Source organism: Vidua chalybeata, chromosome 13 (assembly GCF_026979565.1).
Source record: "Vidua chalybeata isolate OUT-0048 chromosome 13, bVidCha1 merged haplotype, whole genome shotgun sequence".
Classification (NCBI taxonomy): domain Eukaryota; kingdom Metazoa; phylum Chordata; class Aves; order Passeriformes; family Viduidae; genus Vidua; species Vidua chalybeata.
This window is the reverse complement of record NC_071542.1, coordinates 3,650,065-3,668,154: the sequence shown is the minus strand read 5'-3', so window position 1 is coordinate 3,668,154 and position 18,090 is coordinate 3,650,065. Positions and strand designations below refer to the sequence as shown.

The window sequence follows — 18,090 nt, the reverse complement described above, 5'->3', positions numbered from 1 at the left end:
CAGCATCCACCCACCCACCCAAACATGGGCTCTGCATCCTGCCAGGCCAGGAGTTGGGATAAAGGCCATGGTGACACCAGCCTCAGGGGTCCCACTGTGCCTGCCCATGCAAGTCCCCAAGTAAGAATCTCCTGGTCATCTTGTGTGCCACTGTAGGTTCCTGCCAGCCATGGACAGCATGTCCTGCCAGAGCATGCCCCACTATCTCCCGTGGGTCCCACCACACTGTCCTGCCCAACACACTTATCCAGATTAACATGGAGCTGGGCTTATCCCTTCACTAGGGACACAGCCCAGCTTATGGCATTGTGCCACTGCAGAGGAAGGCACAAGAGACCAGGCACAGGGCAGCACAAGGACTTTTTCCCTTCACAAGCTCATGAGCTGGGATTCAGAGGTTGCAGTGATCCCACCTCTACAGCTCAACTACACCTGTCCTGCAGGTGTCTGTTGGTTGGATTTGTGTCCTTGGTGCAGTCAAGGGGATGATGATGGTGTCAAACTCCTTGGGCATGGGAGGAGAACCACGTATCTCCTTCCAGTGTTGCTGCACCTACTTTGTTCCAGCATAAGGACAGAGATGGTGACAGGGTTGGACACTCATGAACAAAAGCAGTATCCCTGCAGCCCCATTACAGACGTGGACTGGGATCTCAGCATGTGGTCAAGAGAGGGAGAAAGGTGGGACTGGAGTAGGACAGTAGCATGTGGACACTGACGTCATTCAGATACCCCTTCAGCATCTCCTGGTCAGCCAGTTTGACATGGGAGAGCATCTCCCACTGCAAAGGATCCCACCATTGCTGAAGCACCAGCGGGGCACACCAGCAAACTGCTGAGGACAGGATGAGGTGGGCATAGACAAAGAGAGGACACAAAAAACATTCTGTCTTCCTCCACCACTCTGAGATCTTTTGGGCTGGTTATGAGCAAGATGAGCTCAGAGTGGCAGGAGTAATTACTTCACAGAGTAATCAAATCACGCAGGGTATTTCTCCAGTTTGCCCCAAGCCACAGGAAGACTGTTCTAGATTTAGGATTTTCCAGCTGCAGCAGATACACCAGGACGGATGGGGTGCAGGGACATGGCCAGCATGGTTGTAGGAGTCCCCTGCCACTCCCTGTACCCCTTCCCATGGGAGGTGCATATGTATAACAAGCGATGAGCTCATCCCATATGAAGGAGCTGATGTTTCTATGACCAGCTCCAGCTCTTCAGAAAGAATGAGTCATGCTGTAATCACTCTAAAATATTTTATGTGAAGAAATCTTTTTGATCCCAGGTGTTTTGAATTCTTTGCATATCTGTGAAAATTAAAGAACCTTTAATACTGGGAGCAGGAAAGCAGCAGCAGTGGTGAGAGCAGAGCCATTAGGTATTGATATGTGCTTGAGCAGGAGAAACAAGGAGTCTGGCACAGACTGATACTTGTTGCTCTTTCAGGGGCATAATATCCTTAGTCCCTCTCTTCTCCAATACCTCTGTGCCCAGTCGTTCATTAAGCCTGTGGTTGGGAGAAATTTTACTCTCTGAGAAATACGCAGGGGAGCAAGAGGTGAGGTTACAGCTGGGGGAACAGGGTTGCCCGAGGATACAGAGGGCTGGGATGAGGGGAAGGGTCAGGATCAGGGTCAGAGCAGGGAGCTGGGCCGAGGGCAGAGGAAAAAGGTGAGGAAGTGAGCGCCGCAGCTGGGGTCAGACACGGAGCGAGACTGGGGGCTGGGGCCAGGGCGTGGGTGAGGGCCGTGAGAGCACCGGGGCCACGGCCCGGGCTGGGATGACGGAGCGGGCGCTGGGCGAGGTCCCAGCCCGGGGCCCATCACCACCGCCCCGGCCGCGCGCGGGGAACACGGGACGGAGCTCCGGCGCTGCGCCCTGGGAATGCCCGCGGGGAGCGGAGCGGGAGCACTCAGAGCCAGCCCCGCGTGTGACACTCGCGGCACACCCACACCCACACCCACAGCCAGCCCCGCGTGTCGTCACACTCACAACTCACCCACACCTAGACCTACCCTACCACACGTCAGAGCCCACAGCGTCAACAGCCGCCGCGCCGGGCCGCCTGCACAGAGCCCCGGTAGCGCGCCGTGATCGTATAGTGGTTAGTACTCTGCGTTGTGGCCGCAGCAACCTCGGTTCGAATCCGAGTCACGGCATCGCCCGGCGGTACCACGGCACACGGGCTCTGCTCTTTTTGCGATTTTTCCCCTGAACCACTGCACGTTCTGTTTTTTTGTCACGTCGCGCCAACATTTCATTTTTCTTTCTTTTTTTCTATCGGTTGCCCGCGGGGCTGCGGGGCTGGGCCGAGCTGGGCTCGCCCGGCGCCGGGGAGAGAAGGAGCGGAGGGACAGAAAACAAGAAAATAGTATAAGATGAAAAAAATAACATAAAAGTAGAAATAATAAATAAAATAATACAAATAAAATTTAAAATAGACCAAAATAAGAAAAGAGGAGAGGAGAGGAGAGGAGAGGAGAGGAGAGGAGAGGAGAGGAGAGGAGAGGAGAGAATGAGATACAAAGTAAGAGTAAAATTGAAATAAAAATATAATTTAAAAATTAAGTTAAAATAAAAAATATATGAAATATATAAAAAATTATACCACTAGATTAAGTAAAATAAAAGTAAATATAATAAAACAACTACACAATTAAATTTAAAATAATATAAAATGAGTTATTAAAATAAAATTAAATATTAAAATAAAATATAAAAACTAAACGAAAAAAACAATTTATTACATAAAAGTAAATAAATAAATAAAAATTTAAAATATCATAGAATAAAGAAAATTAAAGAAAATATTATTAAGTATAAGAATAAAACAGTAAAAATTAAAAACTAAACTGAAAATTAAGTTACATTAAGCATATAAAATGAAATAGAATTTAGTGAAAATAAATAAACAAAATTTTAAAATTAAAATAAATTAAAAACAATAAAATTAAGTTCAAAATAGTAAGAGAGAACGACGAAATTAAATTATGAAATAAACCAACGCCGGCAAAAGAGCAGAGCCCGTGTGCCGTGGTACCGCCGGGCGATGCCGTGACTCGGATTCGAACCGAGGTTGCTGCGGCCACAACGCAGAGTACTAACCACTATACGATCACGGCGCGCTACCGGGGCTCTGTGCAGGCGGCCCGGCGCGGCGGCTGTTGACGCTGTGGGCTCTGACGTGTGGTAGGGTAGGTCTAGGTGTGGGTGAGTTGTGAGTGTGACGACACGCGGGGCTGGCTGTGGGTGTGGGTGTGCCGCGAGTGTCACACGCGGGGCTGGGGGATCTCGCCCAGGCGCGTCGAGAGAGCTTAAACAAGCGTCGCACCAGCAGCGTTCACGGTTTCCCTCTTTGTCACGGGATTGGCCGAATCCATAGGGAGAAGGCGCGGAACTGGCACAGAGCGGTTTGTTTACGGGCAGCGTGTTGCACGTGGTGCCCTGAGCGCCCCGTGGTATCATTAATCACCGATGTTTGAAGTGATTCCTGCCAACCCCGATTTGGCACCCTCGGAGCCACATCACCGCTCCATGTGCAAACAAAGAGCGGGAGGTACCAGTGGAGTGCACAAAATTGGGCATACGAATCCCATCATCCCACGTGAAAAGGTGGTTTCGGACGCACAGTGCAAGGGGATGTGTTTGTTGGCTTCCACCCCATCTTTCTCGGGGACCAGGGGACATGACTTTATGCCACTGACGCTTTGGAGGCCACGTGTGCCCCACTCTGGTTTTCTTTTGGAAGCATTTCCCGGGGTGGGGTAAAAGTTTGATTTCTACTTTCAGTATCTCTCCTCAAGGCTCGTTTAGCCAAGGGGGAAAGTCCCCCCGGCTGACCTTTTCTTTGGATGGCCCGGTGGCCTGGACTGGCACGCCGCCGGGCTGCCCTGCACGCCCTTCCCGGCAGCCGGGTGTGAGCCCCGGGAGGAGCCAGGCCGGCCTCGGCGCCGCAGCGCCCAGCCCAGCTCTTTGGACCGAGCTGTTAATGGGTAACCGAGACACGGGACCGGGAGCTGCGGGGCCGGCACGGCTGGCGGGTGAGCGCCGGGGGACGGCGGGTGCCAGGGCGGGGGAGCCGTGAGGACACGGAGGGCAAGAAGCCACCGGGGATGTGAGGAGGCGGGGGATGAGGCCACCGGGGGTGTGAGAGTGTGGGGTGCAGGGACACAGGGCAGAGGGTCCCGTGGCCACACAGCTCCAGAGGCTGCGGGGGACACAAGGAGTGCGCGGGGACACTGCAGGGGGCGCTGGGGCACCCCTCCGCTCCCTCCCTCGTTATCTGCCTGTCCATATGGTCCCGCTCCTGAGGGGACGGCAGCCAATGAGACTGCACTGAAACAAGAGATTTTGGGGCTGGCAGCGTGGGGGACAAGGAGGTGGCATCAGCCCTGGGAGGCACTGAACCTGAGACAGGGGCACAGCCAGGAACCTGGGGTGGTCCTGGAACTCCGTGAGATCCTGGAGGGACCGCTGAGACCAGATGGGTACTGGGGGGTGTCCCTGAAGTGGTGGTGGACTTGGGGAGCGGGGGTCCTCCTGATCCCTGCCAGGGTCCTGGAGAGACATCCCTGAGCACCAGGAGCAGCAGCAGTGTTGGAGGCCCTGGAGGGGGGTGTGAGCTCCTGGGTTCCCACCATGGCCCTGGGTCCTGCCCTGCTGCTGAGGAGCCATGAACCCAGGGACACATGCGGCCAGGACACACCAGTGGTTCCCCATGGTGGCTCTGCCGGCCCGTGGAGCACTGGCCACATCACCTTCAGCTGCCCTGAGGTCCCACGATGAGGGGGGTGTTCTCCAAAACTCCCCACTTTCACCTATTGCATTTGGAGCCGTCTTTCCCTTCAGTGGACACTGCGGGAAACTGGCGCCGATCCTGTAATCTCCTCCTTCTCTGCACAGACCTCTACAATTCTCCTCAAAGCAAAGACAACATCTTACGGCCTCTGTCCTCACACAGAAGTGCTTCTGCAGTCGATCACAGCCTTGCCTGCAACTCTCTGCTCTTTCCTCATCCTTCTCCAGGTAGGGGAATCAGGAGGGTGTCCAAATGGGATGCTCCAAGGGTTCCTGCCCTGGCATAACACTGGTTCTTCTGGGTTTGCTGGACCAGTTCTCCCAGTATGATTCTCTTTTAGGACCAGTCCCTATGTAAACTATAAATCATTCCTACCCCTTGTTCCTTCACTGTGTTAATTATCACCATGAAAGGACCTTCTTCCTCATCTTACTTGGTTGTACCAAGACCTTTCGAGGATGAAGGATACTTTTTGAAAAATCCCTCTTGCAAAGGGGCTCACAGAGGCTGGTGGACACTGTCACCAACTTGGAGAAGGTGTACCAGCACTCCCTGTTGCATACAGTCCTCTCCTATAATTCCTTGGAAGCATGGCAGAGTAAAGACCTCTCTAGAGTTACAGGAGAACAAGGAATTCAGCACACCAGCACCATGGCCTGAGGACTCCATAGGATGGTCCCTCAATGTGCTGGGGCAGGACCTGCTCTGAATACTGACTGCAAGGGGTGTTCTCCTCTCAGAGACCCAAAACTGAAAAGCAGAGTGGGACATTTGAGCTTCCCAGAGGTGATCCCATTTTGTTCTCCCCAGCCAGCATCGGACCTTCCCAGTGCTGTTTCCCATATACACTGAAGCAAAGGAGCTTCTGGAGATGGAAGGAAACCAGATAACCCTGGACAGCCTTGACAAGGGCACAGATAACCCAGCTTTCAGCTTCCAGGTAAATTCCCCTTCCCTTCCCTTCCCTTCCCTTCCCTTCCCTTCCCTTCCCTTCCCTTCCCTTCCCTTCCCAGTACAGGGTGCTCCAGTTAATGATGTTTTCCAGGGAGAGAACAGACACTATGAGGAATGTGGTGGTCCACACAGTGAGAGCCAAGAGGAGAGAAGAGAAGGGAAAGGGAGATTCTCCTCCTACTGCAGGTGGGATAATCTGCACAGATGTGTGAGCTCTGCCAGAGACAAACCTGATTTGGGAGCAGAGTAGGGTGGTATTGAGGTGGGGACAGTGTCTGATGGCTCCATGTGGCCTTGTAGGGTGCCACTGGCAGGTCTCTGTCCCCACAGCAGGTGATGGTGAGCGTGGTGGGGTTTCTCACCATGGCCCACCTGTACCACCTCCTGCTGCTGGAAGTGCCCAGCAGGAGCCATGCTCATGGCCTGGCTCTGGTGGGTTGGCTGCAGTTAGGATAGTTTGGCTTGGCTTGAGCTGATCTTCCATGTCCATCTTCTGCATCTCTCATGTCTCTGGCATGTGACTCTCCCCAGGAAGGCCCTGCAGCCGGCATCCAAGGCAAAGCATTTCTGCAAGGATCATGCCAAGGTGTTGAGAAGAGTTGTCTTGGGGCTCCTTGGAGTAGGTGAGGACTTGCTGTCACTGAGACTCCACACCCCCACCCCTTTGGCTGGCTGTGCCTCCAGACTCCACTGATTGAACACTGTCAAGTGTGTGGAGGTTGTATCCCAGCAGCCTCACTGCCCCCTCCTCACTGCACCACTGCTGCCCAGTTCTGTCTTCACCTCACTGTCCCCCTGCCCTTTCTCTACCTGCCCAAAGGGTTTAATGTGCCCCTTCTGCTCCCTGCTGGGGTGGTGCTCTTAAGATCTCCTCATGCAAAATGGGATTCTCAGGGGTGGCCAGGGAAGGACATTGGGAGGAAATGAATCTCGTGGTTGGCCCTAGTGAGTCATGAACCCGTGATCTTACAGCGCTGATGTTTCTGACTCCCAATGTGCCTTCTCCAGCCTATCTGTGCTACTTCATTGCGGCCTGTTACCTCAACTTCCAGCGAGCCCTTGCCTTGGTGGTCATAACTGCCGTGGTTGTCTTCTTCATCTGCTGGAAGGTCTTCCAGAAGCACTGTGGGGCAAAGGTTCTGCTGCTCCTCCGCCCTGTTGGGAAGTGCTTCCAGAAATCCTGGCTGTGGCTGAAATGGTGAGTCAGGAGAAGGAAGGGCCAGATCCTTCCCAGCACCTGGGTTCCCTCCCATGCCTCTGCATGTGCCATGCTGGCACCTCACAAATGGCGAGCATGGCCCAGCCTGGGGACCACTTAAAAGCCATTGCAGAAATGTCTTGCTGCTCTGCCTCAGTAGTGCAATGGCTGTTCACACCCCTCGCTGTGCCTGAGCCCCAGGTTTCTTCGGATACATGGACCTTACCGTGGCAATTCCATCACAATCAGCTCCTGCCCTTCATGAGCTTTTCTCCCTATGGGGACATCATCTTGCTGACAGTCTGGGGTTTCCTCTGCAGGCTCCTGTGGGTGGCCCTCCTGGCAGGCCTGATTGTGTGGCTGGTTTTGGACACCGGCAGAAACCCAGAGCAGCTCATCTCATTAGGTGGCTTCTGCTTTTTGGTGCTGTTCCTGTTTGCCTGCTCCAAGCACCATGGTGCGGTACGTGTTCCAGGTGTGACTTGACTATCAGTCCCCCCGCAGGAGGTGGCCACCCAGCACTGGAGAACAAGTGCTTCATTCCCTCTGGCATCCCCTTCTCTGGAGGAAGCAGAAGGCCAGCAGAGCTGGGCAGAGCTGGGTGCAGCCTGGGGAGCTGAACTGGTTGGGTGGATAGACCCCAAAGCCACCTCACTGCTCTTCCCATTGCTCTCCTTGCCGCTTCCCAACCCAGGGCTCCCCTGCATTGCCTCTGTCCTGTTTTTTCTGGCTCAGAAACCCAGCACCAGACCCACACCTGGGCTTCAGGTGCCTTGAGAGCTTTGGTCAGAAGTGACTGAAGTCCTGGTGGCTTCCAGCCCAAACTGCTGCAATGCTTTGGGCAGTCCCTCCATCCTGCTCTTCCAAAGGGTTATTGAACAAACAGTTTCAGTCTAGCAGTTCTGTGCTACCAATCATCATAAGGTCTTTGTGCTTGTATCCCAGGTCAAACTGGCAAGTTATGTTCCAGCCAGTTCCAGAGTCTCACCAACTCATTTCTGGCTCTGTCACCAACCCATGTTTGTTGGTTTCTGTGACACTTTATCGGTCTCCCCATGATCTTCACCCCGGGGCAGTGTGTGGTGTTTGTCATGTGCTGCTGTTGCAGCAGCTGGAAACCAGAGGGGGAAGCCTGTAGGCCTTGAAAACATTTCAGCTCCTGTTCTGCTTTTTGTCCCCAGGTGTCCTGGAGAGCTGTTTTCTGGGGTCTTGGTTTGGAGTTCTTACTCGGACTCTTTGTTCTCCGAACGACTCCCGGCAGCCAAGCTTTCCAGTGGCTGGGAGACCAGGTCCAGGTACTGCATCTACTCATCCCATCCTGTGCTTGTACCCTGAGATTAACAGGAAAAGCAGAGTGTGGCATGGGGAGGGGACACAGCAGAGATTGCATGTTCGGGACTGGAGGGAAGCCAACTCTTCCCTGGTTTTCTGCAGCAGCTCAGAGCCCTCAATGTGCTCTCCCTTCCAGGCTGTAGCAGAGCCCTCTGACTTTGGGACAGCCCACCAGTATCCCCATCTTAGGTCTCAGAGGGTCATTCTCTGGTGTGCAGTGAAGTGAGCTGTGGGATTGGAAGCACAACTCCTCACTAGGCAGAATGAGATATCAGGGAAGGACCTGATGGAGATCTCTGTCCTACTGTGTAACTTCTTCCCTTGCAGTACTTTCTGGGCTACACCAGAGCTGGCTCCAGCTTCGTCTTTGGGAACACACTCATTGAAGAAGTCTTTGCCTTCCAGGTCAGTCAAGGAATGGGGCATGGGGAGGTTTTCTTCAGGTCTGCCTCTTTGCTGGGTCCTGGAGAGCAAAGCTAAATGCAGCCAGATCTGCTGTGGTAGAGCTCAACCATCTCAGAGATGGATCTCCCTCAGCTGTGTACCCAGCTGTGGACTTCCTCAGTGCCACGGAGGATTTGCACTGGTCCCTGTCCCTCCTGCCAGCCTGGCCAAGTGCTGTGGCACCCCAGTGCCAGTGCCAGCGTGGGCTGGCTGTGCAGTACCACATCATACCCAGCCTGGTGCCCACGGGTGCTGGGATGTGTGGCTCAGCTCTCCTTTAACCCTGTGCCTTGCCTGCAGGCCCTGCCCATCATTGTTTTCCTCAGCTGTGTGATGTCCATCCTCTACTACCTCGGTGTCATGCAGTGGCTTATTCTCAAGGTAGGGCCTCACTCCTTGATGTGGGATGGCAGTGGAAAGAAGAAGGACCTGTTGGGTTCTCTGTCTACTACTGTCAGCTAAAAGATGTCCCAGGAAAATTGTCATGGTACTAATTTGGGGTGATTTGTCCTGCTTAAAAGGATAGACACAACTCCTGTATTTCTAACATGTCCTTCTGAGAAGGCCAAAAAAACTGAACCCTAGAGCTGATGTTTCCACCTGGTCTGGGGGTGCTTCCTAGGATCACCTCCATGCAGGGGCCAAACACTGCCTGGCTTCATGGGTATGGTGGCAGGGTGCCTGGAGCCTCTGTCAACACAATGGCCTTGTCTTTCCCCAGATCTCCTGGCTGCTTCAAATCTCAATGGGCACCACTGCCACTGAGACTCTCAGTGTGGCAGGGAACATTTTTGTGGGACAGGTAAGGTCCTGGGCAGCAGATCCAGCTCCTCAGTGCTTGTAGCTGAGCCTGCCCTGGAGAAAGGGTCTTCTCCCTCCCTGTGGCCCTGTATGGCTCCATCCCAAGGACAGCAGGGTTTTCTCTTCCACAGACCGAAGCCCCGCTGCTCATCCGCCCATACCTCACAGACATGACCCTGTCAGAAATCCATGCTGTGATGACTGGTGGCTTTTCCACCATTGCAGGCAGCGTGATGGGTGCCTACATATCCTTTGGGGTGAGTGCACGAGCAGCTGGATCCACATGCTCCCTGTTACAGGGTACTGACATGCAAGAACTGCCCTGGACTTGGGGATGAGGGAAGACTTCCAGCAGGTGCCTCATGGTCCCCTTCCATAAGCAGGATGAGAGCAGAGTGTCCAGACTCACCTTGTCCCAAAGACACCTCATCCAGCCCCACCTTTGCTGGCCTGGCCAGAACCCTAGAGCCCTGCCAGGTAGAAAGCAGTGCTATGGGACCCTTACTGTGTGTCCCTGCACAGTGAGCAGAGTAAATCCCACAGAATCATGGGATAATATAGCCTGGAAAGGCCCTCTGGTGGGCGGTCTCTGATCCACCCTCCTGCTAACTGAGGTTATGGCAACTGAGGGGATGCCCAGGTTGGTGGTGAACATCCTATGGATGGAGATCTCCCCCAGCCTCTCTGGTTTCCCCCACAGGTGCCTCAGACACAAGAAAATTTTTCCTTATATTCAACTGAAACTGTGCCAGTGATTCTCACTTTTTCACTGGCTATCACTGAGCAGTGTCCCCCCTCTAACCCCCTTTTAAACAGAAACGGCAACACCCACCCCCTTCCTCTTTTCCCAAGGGAAAAAACCCTGCTCCTCCAGCATTGGCTGGGCACTTCTGGCACCAAGCCCCCAGGGATGCCCTCTCCAGTTCATCAGTGCTCTGAACAAACCTTTCCCTTAACCTGCTGCCTGAGCTCCTGCCATTTAAACATTAATTAGTCTCCTTAAATGGGGAACCAAAGGTGGAAGGTCAGAGAAATGAGACATTGCCAGGAGAGGGGTGAGGCTGGGAACTTGGCCCTTCATCAGCAGGTAGAACGTAACAGTGTTATTCAACCTACTGCTCTGATACCAATAAAAAGGGACAAGGAAGAGACAAGAACCATTATGATTAAGTCAAACAGCAGGAGAGATTAACATCACCAAGGCTACAATTGCTGCAGCTCCAGCAATCGCCTCCATGCAGGCAAGCTGCCCCATGTGCATGGCTGCTTAGATGGGAAAACAGCCAATTTTCCCACCTTCAGCAAGCGGAGAGCCCTGAATTGCTCTGAGCATCACTGCTGATGCCAGCCACGTGCTGGAATGCCCTGGGGTGGCAGGTCATGGGGCGCAGCCTTGCGCAGAGCTGCCTATGCCTCTGGTCTGCACGTTGCAGATTGATGCAGCGTCACTGATCGCAGCTTCTGTGATGGCTGCGCCCTGTGCCCTCGCCATGGCCAAACTTGTCTACCCTGAAGTGGAGGAGTCCAAGTTCAAGGGCAAAGCAAGCATCCGCCTCTCCTGTGGGTGAGTCTGAGGAGAGGGGCAGTGGAGTGGGCTGCACGTTGTCCTTCTACTGCAGGGAAGCCGTGGCGGCACTTTGGGGCACAAGTGGACACTGCGGGTGGCCCAAGGCTGGGAGAGCCTGTGGTGTACATGCATCCATGGAGTGAGCACTGACCTGGCATGGGGGATGCCCAGCCAGATGAGTACATTGGGGTCTTTTTCCATGCAGGGAAGAGCAGAACATCCTGGAAGCTGCTAGCAATGGGGCTGCCACCTCCGTGGGGCTCGTGGGCAACATTGCGGCCAACCTCATCGCCTTCTTGGCCGTGCTGGAGTTCATCAACGCTGCCCTCCGCTGGTTTGGGGAGATGGTAGACATTGAGGGCCTTACCTTCCAGGTATCCCCAAGAGCAGGCCCATGGTTTGAGCTGACATCCCTCACCCGTCCCCACCTTTGCCCGCTGCCTCAGTGGGCTGCTGAGACCCTTGCTGGGTTCTCAGCAATGCCAGCAGTGGATGTCCAGTCTGGCGGCTGCGCAGATCAGCTCTGACTCGTTCCCTTCTGGGATGCTTTTCCCAGGTGATCTGCTCCTATGTCCTCATGCCTGTGGCCTTTCTCATGGGGGCAGACTGGGCAGACTCACCGCTGGTGGCTGAGCTCCTGGGGATCAAGATCTTCCTGAATGAGTTTGTGGCGTACCAGCAGCTGGCCACATACAAGAAGAACCGCCTGATGGGCCTGGAGGAGTGGGACGGGAACCGGAAGCAGTGGATATCTGTGAGGGGCACCTGCCACCCTACCAGGCACAGGGCAGGGATAGAGCCTGCTGGAATGGGGCACGGGACTTGGCTCAGCAGGCGGGTGGTGGGCAGGCAGAGGATCATAGAACCATTTAGTTTGGAAAAGTCCTCTACGATCATTGAACCAGGATGATGGTGCTGGGAGTGGGAGGGCACCTATGTTCAGTTAGACTTGGATGTTTGCTCACAGCTGGGTGTGGGAGGAAGGAGTCAGTGAAGCCCTTTCCCATTTATCCTGCTCCTTGCTGGATAGATCATAGTGCTACAGGGCCCCTTGTTCCCCCAGCCCAGCCTCTTTCCAGGGAGAGCCTTCATCCTTGCTCCCAAAAATAGCTGACGGAGAAGGGGTTGGGGTGGGGGACTTCTCTCTGTCATGTTTATCTGGGAGCTCCAATGTGGTGCTCAGCTCTGGGGCTGCTCCTGGGCAGACGTGACTATCCCCTGCTGCTGTGCCCTCCAGGAGCGAGCTGAGAGCATCACCACCTTTGCCCTCTGTGGATTCGCCAACCTCGGCACCATTGGCATCACTCTGGGAGGCCTATGTGAGTGTGACTGATGTCCTGAGTGCCTGGGCACTCAGAGAGTGGGGTCCTGGGTGAGGGAGCAAGAGCTCAGCTGAGGCAGGAGGAATTTGCTGTCCTCAAGCCTCCATGTTCAGTCTCTGCCAGATAAAAAACAGGATTTACATGAGGTGACCAGGATGATTTTGCACTGCACCCATGGGCAAGAGCACATCAAGCCTGGGTGTCACCCAGCCACAGGGGAAAGAGCAGAGAGACTCCTGTGCTGGGAGTGTTCTGGTGGATCACCCATGGGTGCACGGTGGGCACAGTGCTCTGCCAGGACGGACAGACAGCACACTGGGTGCTGGCTGGGATCACCACATCCTCCAGACAGCAGGGCACTATGTGGCAGAACCAGCTCAGGACTGAGGAGGCTATCATGATCCTATCTGTCCCCCACCCAGTGTAGAGCTGGAGCAAGGATCTGACTCACCCCACTGTCTGTTTTGCCCCCACAGCTTCCATGGCGCCCGAGCGCAAGGGTGACTTTGCCTCCGTGGTGCTGCGGTCCCTGCTCACTGGCATGTGTGTCTCCATGCTCAATGCCTGCCTGGCAGGTAGGTCTCTGCCCACTGGCAGCAGGGCCAGAGATCCAGGGAGGGACAGGCACAGGGCTGAAGACCCCCATAAATGCAGCATTCAGGGATGGAGGTGGCTGGCCTGTCTCCCCATGGCTCTGCCAGAACCTTCAAACCCTGCTCTCCCCTCATGGCTCTGCCAAGGGCAGCCCAAGCCCAACAGCTCTCCTGGGGCCCCTCATCTTCCTCTGGGCTGGAACATTTCATGGGCAACTTCTGGAGTATGGCAAGGAGCTTCCTGAAGTCTTGGGGTGTGAGGTGGGACCTGCACAGTCCCAGGCACAGGATTTGCAATCAGGTATAGTCAGGGTGTGGGACTTGTGAGCAGGCACAGGGTACAGGACTCAAAGTTTGCTTGGGGTATGGAATTTGGATCCATGGTCCCTCTTAAGTCCCAACAGAAGACCTTGTCCCCCAGGTCTCCTCCATGTGCCAACAGAGGTGGGTGACTGCGCAATGTTCTTCAGCACCGCCAACTTCAGCTCGACCAGCTACACTATGTATACCTGCTGTAAGCAGCTCTTTGCCAGGTGGGTGTGGGAGCCATCTGGAGGGCCTTGGAGCCATCTGGTCCTGCCCAAGGACAGGGGCTGGCGCAGCAGCTTCTCCTGACCCTGTGTCTCTCCTTCCAGCTCCGTGCTCCAGAATGGGACTCTGTCCTTCATGGGATCCTGGGCTGAGCAGGCAGAGAGTGTGCTGTGGCTCAAGGAGTGCTGCGCATACTACAACCACACATCCTGTGCAGGGACAATCTAGAAGTGGGGCAATACCAGGGCCTACAAGGCCTATCCCCAAAAGTAGAAAAAACCCCAACAGAAACCTGAGCATCTGGTCTTCTCCACTCCAGTGCTGATGGACAGCTGCATGCACCTTGCAACCTTCACCCTTAGGTGCTGGCCCTGTGGACACAAGGGATCAGCTCCCAAATAAATTATGGCAATCCTTGTGTGCTTGTCCTCAGACCTCTTCTGGCCCCTGACTATGGCTGTCCCACACAGCACAAGGTCCTTTGCTGGGGCTGCACCCCATGCCCACTGCAGACCTTGCAAACTGAGCCCCTGTCTGCTGCCAGCCTTAGGCTCTGGCCCCAGCCCCCCCTTCTCCTCCACAGGACATGGATGCAGTAAAGCCAGTGCTTGAAGATGTTTCCTTCCCCCAAACACAAAGTCAACACATCCCACTGTACTTGGGTGCACCTCTCCCAGAGGGACCACAATGCCAGGAACAGGCCAGTCCTTCTCACTTTATTGCACTCGAGAGCACCCAGTCCCAAGACAGCCACCGTTATGTACATTGGTATTTTACAGTCACCCATCGACAAAGGACCGGGAGCCCAGAGCATGCCATGCTCCCAGCCCAGCCCCTTCCCTCCACCAGACTGCACTGAGCCACTGCTTGGAACCCCACCCTGTAGGGTGGTGTCACTGGCATGCAGCACCCTCCTGCAACGCTCTGAGGAAGGGGATGCTCTGCAGGGTGACAGAGCAGACAGCTCCTGTATACCTGTCCATCACTGCCTCGAGCCAGGGGTAGCAGCATTTGGAGTGGGTACTGCCAACTGTCGCTGGAGTCCAGCATGTGCCAAGCAGGGGCGATGCTGAGCACCAGATTGTGCTGTGGGGCTAGGGCATACAGGGTCTATGTATGGCAGGGGGGCAAGGAGGAGCGAGTCCTGTGGGCTAGACACTCCCACCTACCAAGGCAGAGCCTGGTATGGAGGGGAAGCCACCCCTTTGCCCTGCTCCCTGGTATCCCATGTGAGGTAGAGCATCCTTACCATAGCACCAGCCACCATCCAGATAAGCATGGCCGCCCCCAGCAGCCACCCAGCAACGGGGTGGGAGACTTCCCTGGGAATCAGGGGAGGGCAGGGTGCAAAATCCCATCCCTATGCAGCTGCTGGTACCAGTGCAAACACCCTGCCCTGGAAGCAGCCAACACCCCAGAGCCCCACACCATAGCAGAGGAGCCCTGCAGCAATGCTGGAACCCTCTGCAGGAAAAAGGGTGTGCCAGGGCATAGGGGACTGCTTGGGCACTGGTGGAGTTCTCATCCTTGAAAGCACTGGCAAGGCTTGGCCCGGTCACTTTATGGGGACGCAGAGAGGGACATGAGGTGCTGGGAACCAGGAAGGTGTCCAGGACTCCCAGTTTGCTGGGGAGCCAGGCAAGGACATGGTGCCTGCAAAGCCCGAGGGAGACGCTCTGCCCCTGCCTTAAGGAAGGCCTATGGAAAGTTGAGAGAGGAAAGCGAGTCCGAGCATGGAGAGGCACACGGCCCCACAGGCTCCAGCAGCAGCTCCTGTAGAGAGGTACTGGGGAGGTGGCCTGTGGCTCGCAGCCCCCGCGGCCCCGGCCCAGCCACTCACAATTAGCACACACCACACAATGCAAGCGCTGCGGGCTGGGCAGGAGCCCCATGGAGAAGGCCACTGCCAGGGTCTCCCCTTCCCACACTGGTCACATGCTGGGCCCAGGCTGGGGGCCAGGGCAGGAATCTCAGCTGCAGCAGCTCTGACTACTGTGGGCAGCCAGCTCTGTTGCTCTCTCCTGACCTGGGTTTGCAGGCTGTTGGGGCCTCCCCTGTTTCTGCAGATCTCCGGGAGCTCTTGGGGCTCACAGAAGCCTTGCGGGTGCCCTGAGGACTTGTCAGCACCTTCTTCTGGAGCTGGGGGCTGGACTGGGCAGACTTCCTGCCCAGGCAGGGACTCTTGGAGCCCTTGGGCTTGGCTGGCTCCAGCATCTTCAGGCCCAGGATACTGCAGTAGTGATTGCACCTGTGAGCAGCCGGGAACTGCTCCAGCAGGGAGGGGAAGCAGCTCTCCTTCAGCCCCTGGTACCTGTCAACACAGCTATCCTCAGCTCCTGCTTTGCACCAGGAGATGTCCCATCAGAGCAGGGAGGAGAGGACGGAGCCTGACCACAGTTACCACCATGGCCCTTGCCAGGTAAGCGGCAGAGCTGGGGACAGCCAGGGCCACCCTGCTCCAGAGCTGGAAGTCACTCACCCTTTCAGATTGGTAGCGATCCGTACGTTGGTCAACTTCCAGCCCACTCCTGTAATTTAAGAGGACAACCAGTCTCTGTCCAGAGAAGGACAGCCACCAGTACCAAGGGCAGGTCATTGCCCTGGGTAGAGGGTTCCATGGCATGGGGCGGGAGAGAGGCAGGAGGGCAAGCCTGGGGCTTTTCTTTCTTTCCCAGGCTGGAGGGTGGTGATGGGCCATGGGCACCCTTACCTTCCATGTCAGTCACAAGGATGTTTCCATTTGTCCACTGATAAACCCAATGCTGGAAGGTGCAGCATTTGAGCACAATCTCCGAGGTGCCTCGTGCCACCAAGCTGCCATCTCTCTCAGTGACACAGTACTGCTCACAAGGCCTGCCAAGGTCCTCCTCCATTGTGGCATAAGGGATGTTGTTGGCTGGACGATAAATCAGGTACAGAGGAATTATCCTGTGTGGGAGTTCACAGACAATGTCAGCATGGTGGAGTCTGCAACCGTGGCTTTTGCCTTCCTCCCAGTATCCCTTCTATTTGTGGGAGTAGAGTTCACTGCCTTTGGGATGCCCCAACACCCACAGGGAATCTTCCCACCATCCCCTGCAATGCTCTGCCAGGGCATCAAGCCAGTGCAGTTGCAGCACATCACTTACTCGGGCACCGCTCCAAAATCAGGGACTGCTCGTGCCTCAGCAGCAAAGATCTTACAGTACTCACGGCTGGAGTTTTGGACTTTACATTCCTGGAAGTGCAAACAGAAGAGTCAAGAACCTGTTCCATCGTGCACCGCTGCCTCCCTGGGACCACTGCCAATTGCTTCCCTGTCCTGGTGGTCAAAGGGTGATGGGAAAGTCCTGAGCAGCTCCACATTGCTCACATGGAAGAGCTGAAGCCAAGAATGGCAAGGACATGTTCAGCCCCCTAGTTAGACCACCCCAGAGCATTTCAAAAGTGGAAGGAAATAGTAAAAGTGGGCACAGAGCTGGGGACTGTCTGGGGACCAATGCACACACAAGTGGGAGGGTGGGAGGGAGAAAGGTGGATGGCGGCACACAAGGATGCCCACCTGGATGGTGATATCATAGTTCTTCTCGATAAGGCTGTTCTCATTCTTGGTCCCAAAGACGATGAAATTGTGCACTTTGATAACGCAGGTGCGGCCGGACTCGAAGACAGGCTCCAGGCCGTAGATGGCTCTGGCACGGCAGGCTTTGCGCAGGAAACCAGCACCCACTTCCATGTCCTCGCTCACCACGCGCCCGAAGAGCTTATCCCCCCAATAGCCTGCATCAGCCAAACCCTTGGCAAACACCATGGGTGTCATCTCGATCTCCTCTCCAACTGGTGGGAGGAAGAGCTGGTGAGGGGGGGACAACATGGGCACGTCCTGCTTCTGCCCCAGAGCTGCCTGCCCCACTGAGCAAGGGGCAGTCACAGCTCATCACGTGGTCCTTACCTTCAATCTCTTCCCGCAGGATAAATCCTGACAACACTAGGGGAGACAGAAAACAAAGAGATGTCAAGGTCCTGCCATGATCCCACCCTGACAGGATCCCACCCTGCCCCATGCACTTGCACAACTAGGGATGGCAGGCAGGATGGTGGGAATCAATTGGCACACAGAGGCAGAAGCACCTCACAGAGGTGGTGTTACAGAATGTGCCAAGGCTCCCCCACTGCAGCCTGGCACCAAGCCTTCTCTGCAGCTGGCCACACCACCCCATGGCACTCCAAGGAAGCTGTGAGAGGCTGCTGAGGGCTCCTCACCTTCTGGGCTGAGCAGGAAATCTGTGGAGTCTGTGCCATACTCGTTGCTGATCACACACCGATAGACTCCGCAATCCTTCTGGGATGCCTGCACAACAGCCAAAGCTGCCTGGCCCTCATCGCCAGCACTGGAAAAAAAATGGAGCATGGCCACATCCCCATGTGGTGGGGAGGGCCACACAGGAGCCCTGTGGTAGGCACTGTGGGTGGGCAACATGCTGCCCTTGGGGGATGGAAGAAGGCTACAAACAAAGCCATCCCAAGGGCAGCTGCTCCCCCAGCATGTCACAGCACCAGAGTCCTGCCCTGT

General features: G+C 55.3%; 2 protein-coding genes and 2 non-coding genes across 12 annotated transcripts in view; 2 read left to right on the top strand and 2 right to left on the bottom strand.

The window, feature by feature from the left end:
• Nucleotides 1-13,956, top strand: part of LOC128794596 (sodium/nucleoside cotransporter 1-like) — a 22,253-nt gene extending 8,297 nt beyond the window's left edge. The window contains exons 1-19 of one of the 5 annotated variants that reach the window (XM_053954652.1): nt 3,995-4,038; nt 4,901-5,023; nt 5,607-5,736; nt 5,842-5,936; nt 6,282-6,373; nt 6,723-6,948; nt 7,269-7,410; nt 8,130-8,243; nt 8,608-8,685; nt 9,025-9,105; nt 9,446-9,526; nt 9,657-9,782; nt 10,959-11,089; nt 11,298-11,466; nt 11,649-11,846; nt 12,330-12,411; nt 12,891-12,989; nt 13,429-13,540; nt 13,643-13,956. In XM_053954652.1, coding sequence (XP_053810627.1) covers nt 5,668-5,736; nt 5,842-5,936; nt 6,282-6,373; nt 6,723-6,948; nt 7,269-7,410; nt 8,130-8,243; nt 8,608-8,685; nt 9,025-9,105; nt 9,446-9,526; nt 9,657-9,782; nt 10,959-11,089; nt 11,298-11,466; nt 11,649-11,846; nt 12,330-12,411; nt 12,891-12,989; nt 13,429-13,540; nt 13,643-13,766 — 2,019 coding nt within the window. In that variant the 5' untranslated portion in view covers nt 3,995-4,038; nt 4,901-5,023; nt 5,607-5,667 and the 3' untranslated portion in view covers nt 13,767-13,956. Of the gene's footprint in view, nt 1-3,994; nt 4,039-4,846; nt 5,024-5,606; nt 5,737-5,841; nt 5,937-6,281; nt 6,374-6,722; nt 6,949-7,268; nt 7,411-8,129; nt 8,244-8,607; nt 8,686-9,024; nt 9,106-9,445; nt 9,527-9,656; nt 9,783-10,958; nt 11,090-11,297; nt 11,467-11,648; nt 11,847-12,329; nt 12,412-12,890; nt 12,990-13,428; nt 13,541-13,642 lie in introns of those variants that run through there. The other 4 variants (XM_053954653.1, XM_053954650.1, XM_053954651.1 and 1 more) reach the window with 4 other exon arrangements.
• Nucleotides 2,086-2,157, top strand: TRNAH-GUG (transfer RNA histidin (anticodon GUG)). The gene has a single exon. It is a non-coding gene; the product is annotated as a tRNA-His (tRNA).
• On the bottom strand, nt 3,049-3,120 carry TRNAH-GUG (transfer RNA histidin (anticodon GUG)). The gene has a single exon. It is a non-coding gene; the product is annotated as a tRNA-His (tRNA).
• Nucleotides 13,957-14,237: 281 nt separating the features above from the next.
• Nucleotides 14,238-18,090, bottom strand: part of ALPK3 (alpha kinase 3) — a 36,737-nt gene continuing 32,884 nt past the window's right edge. For all 5 annotated transcript variants that reach the window (XM_053955005.1, XM_053955006.1, XM_053955007.1 and 2 more), the window contains 7 exons: nt 17,781-17,908; nt 17,470-17,505; nt 17,080-17,354; nt 16,667-16,755; nt 16,249-16,466; nt 16,018-16,066; nt 14,238-15,849 (listed from right to left, as the gene is read on the bottom strand). In XM_053955005.1, the coding sequence (XP_053810980.1) occupies nt 15,528-15,849; nt 16,018-16,066; nt 16,249-16,466; nt 16,667-16,755; nt 17,080-17,354; nt 17,470-17,505; nt 17,781-17,908 (1,117 nt within the window). In that variant the 3' untranslated portion in view covers nt 14,238-15,527. The remainder of the gene's footprint in view (nt 15,850-16,017; nt 16,067-16,248; nt 16,467-16,666; nt 16,756-17,079; nt 17,355-17,469; nt 17,506-17,780; nt 17,909-18,090) is intronic.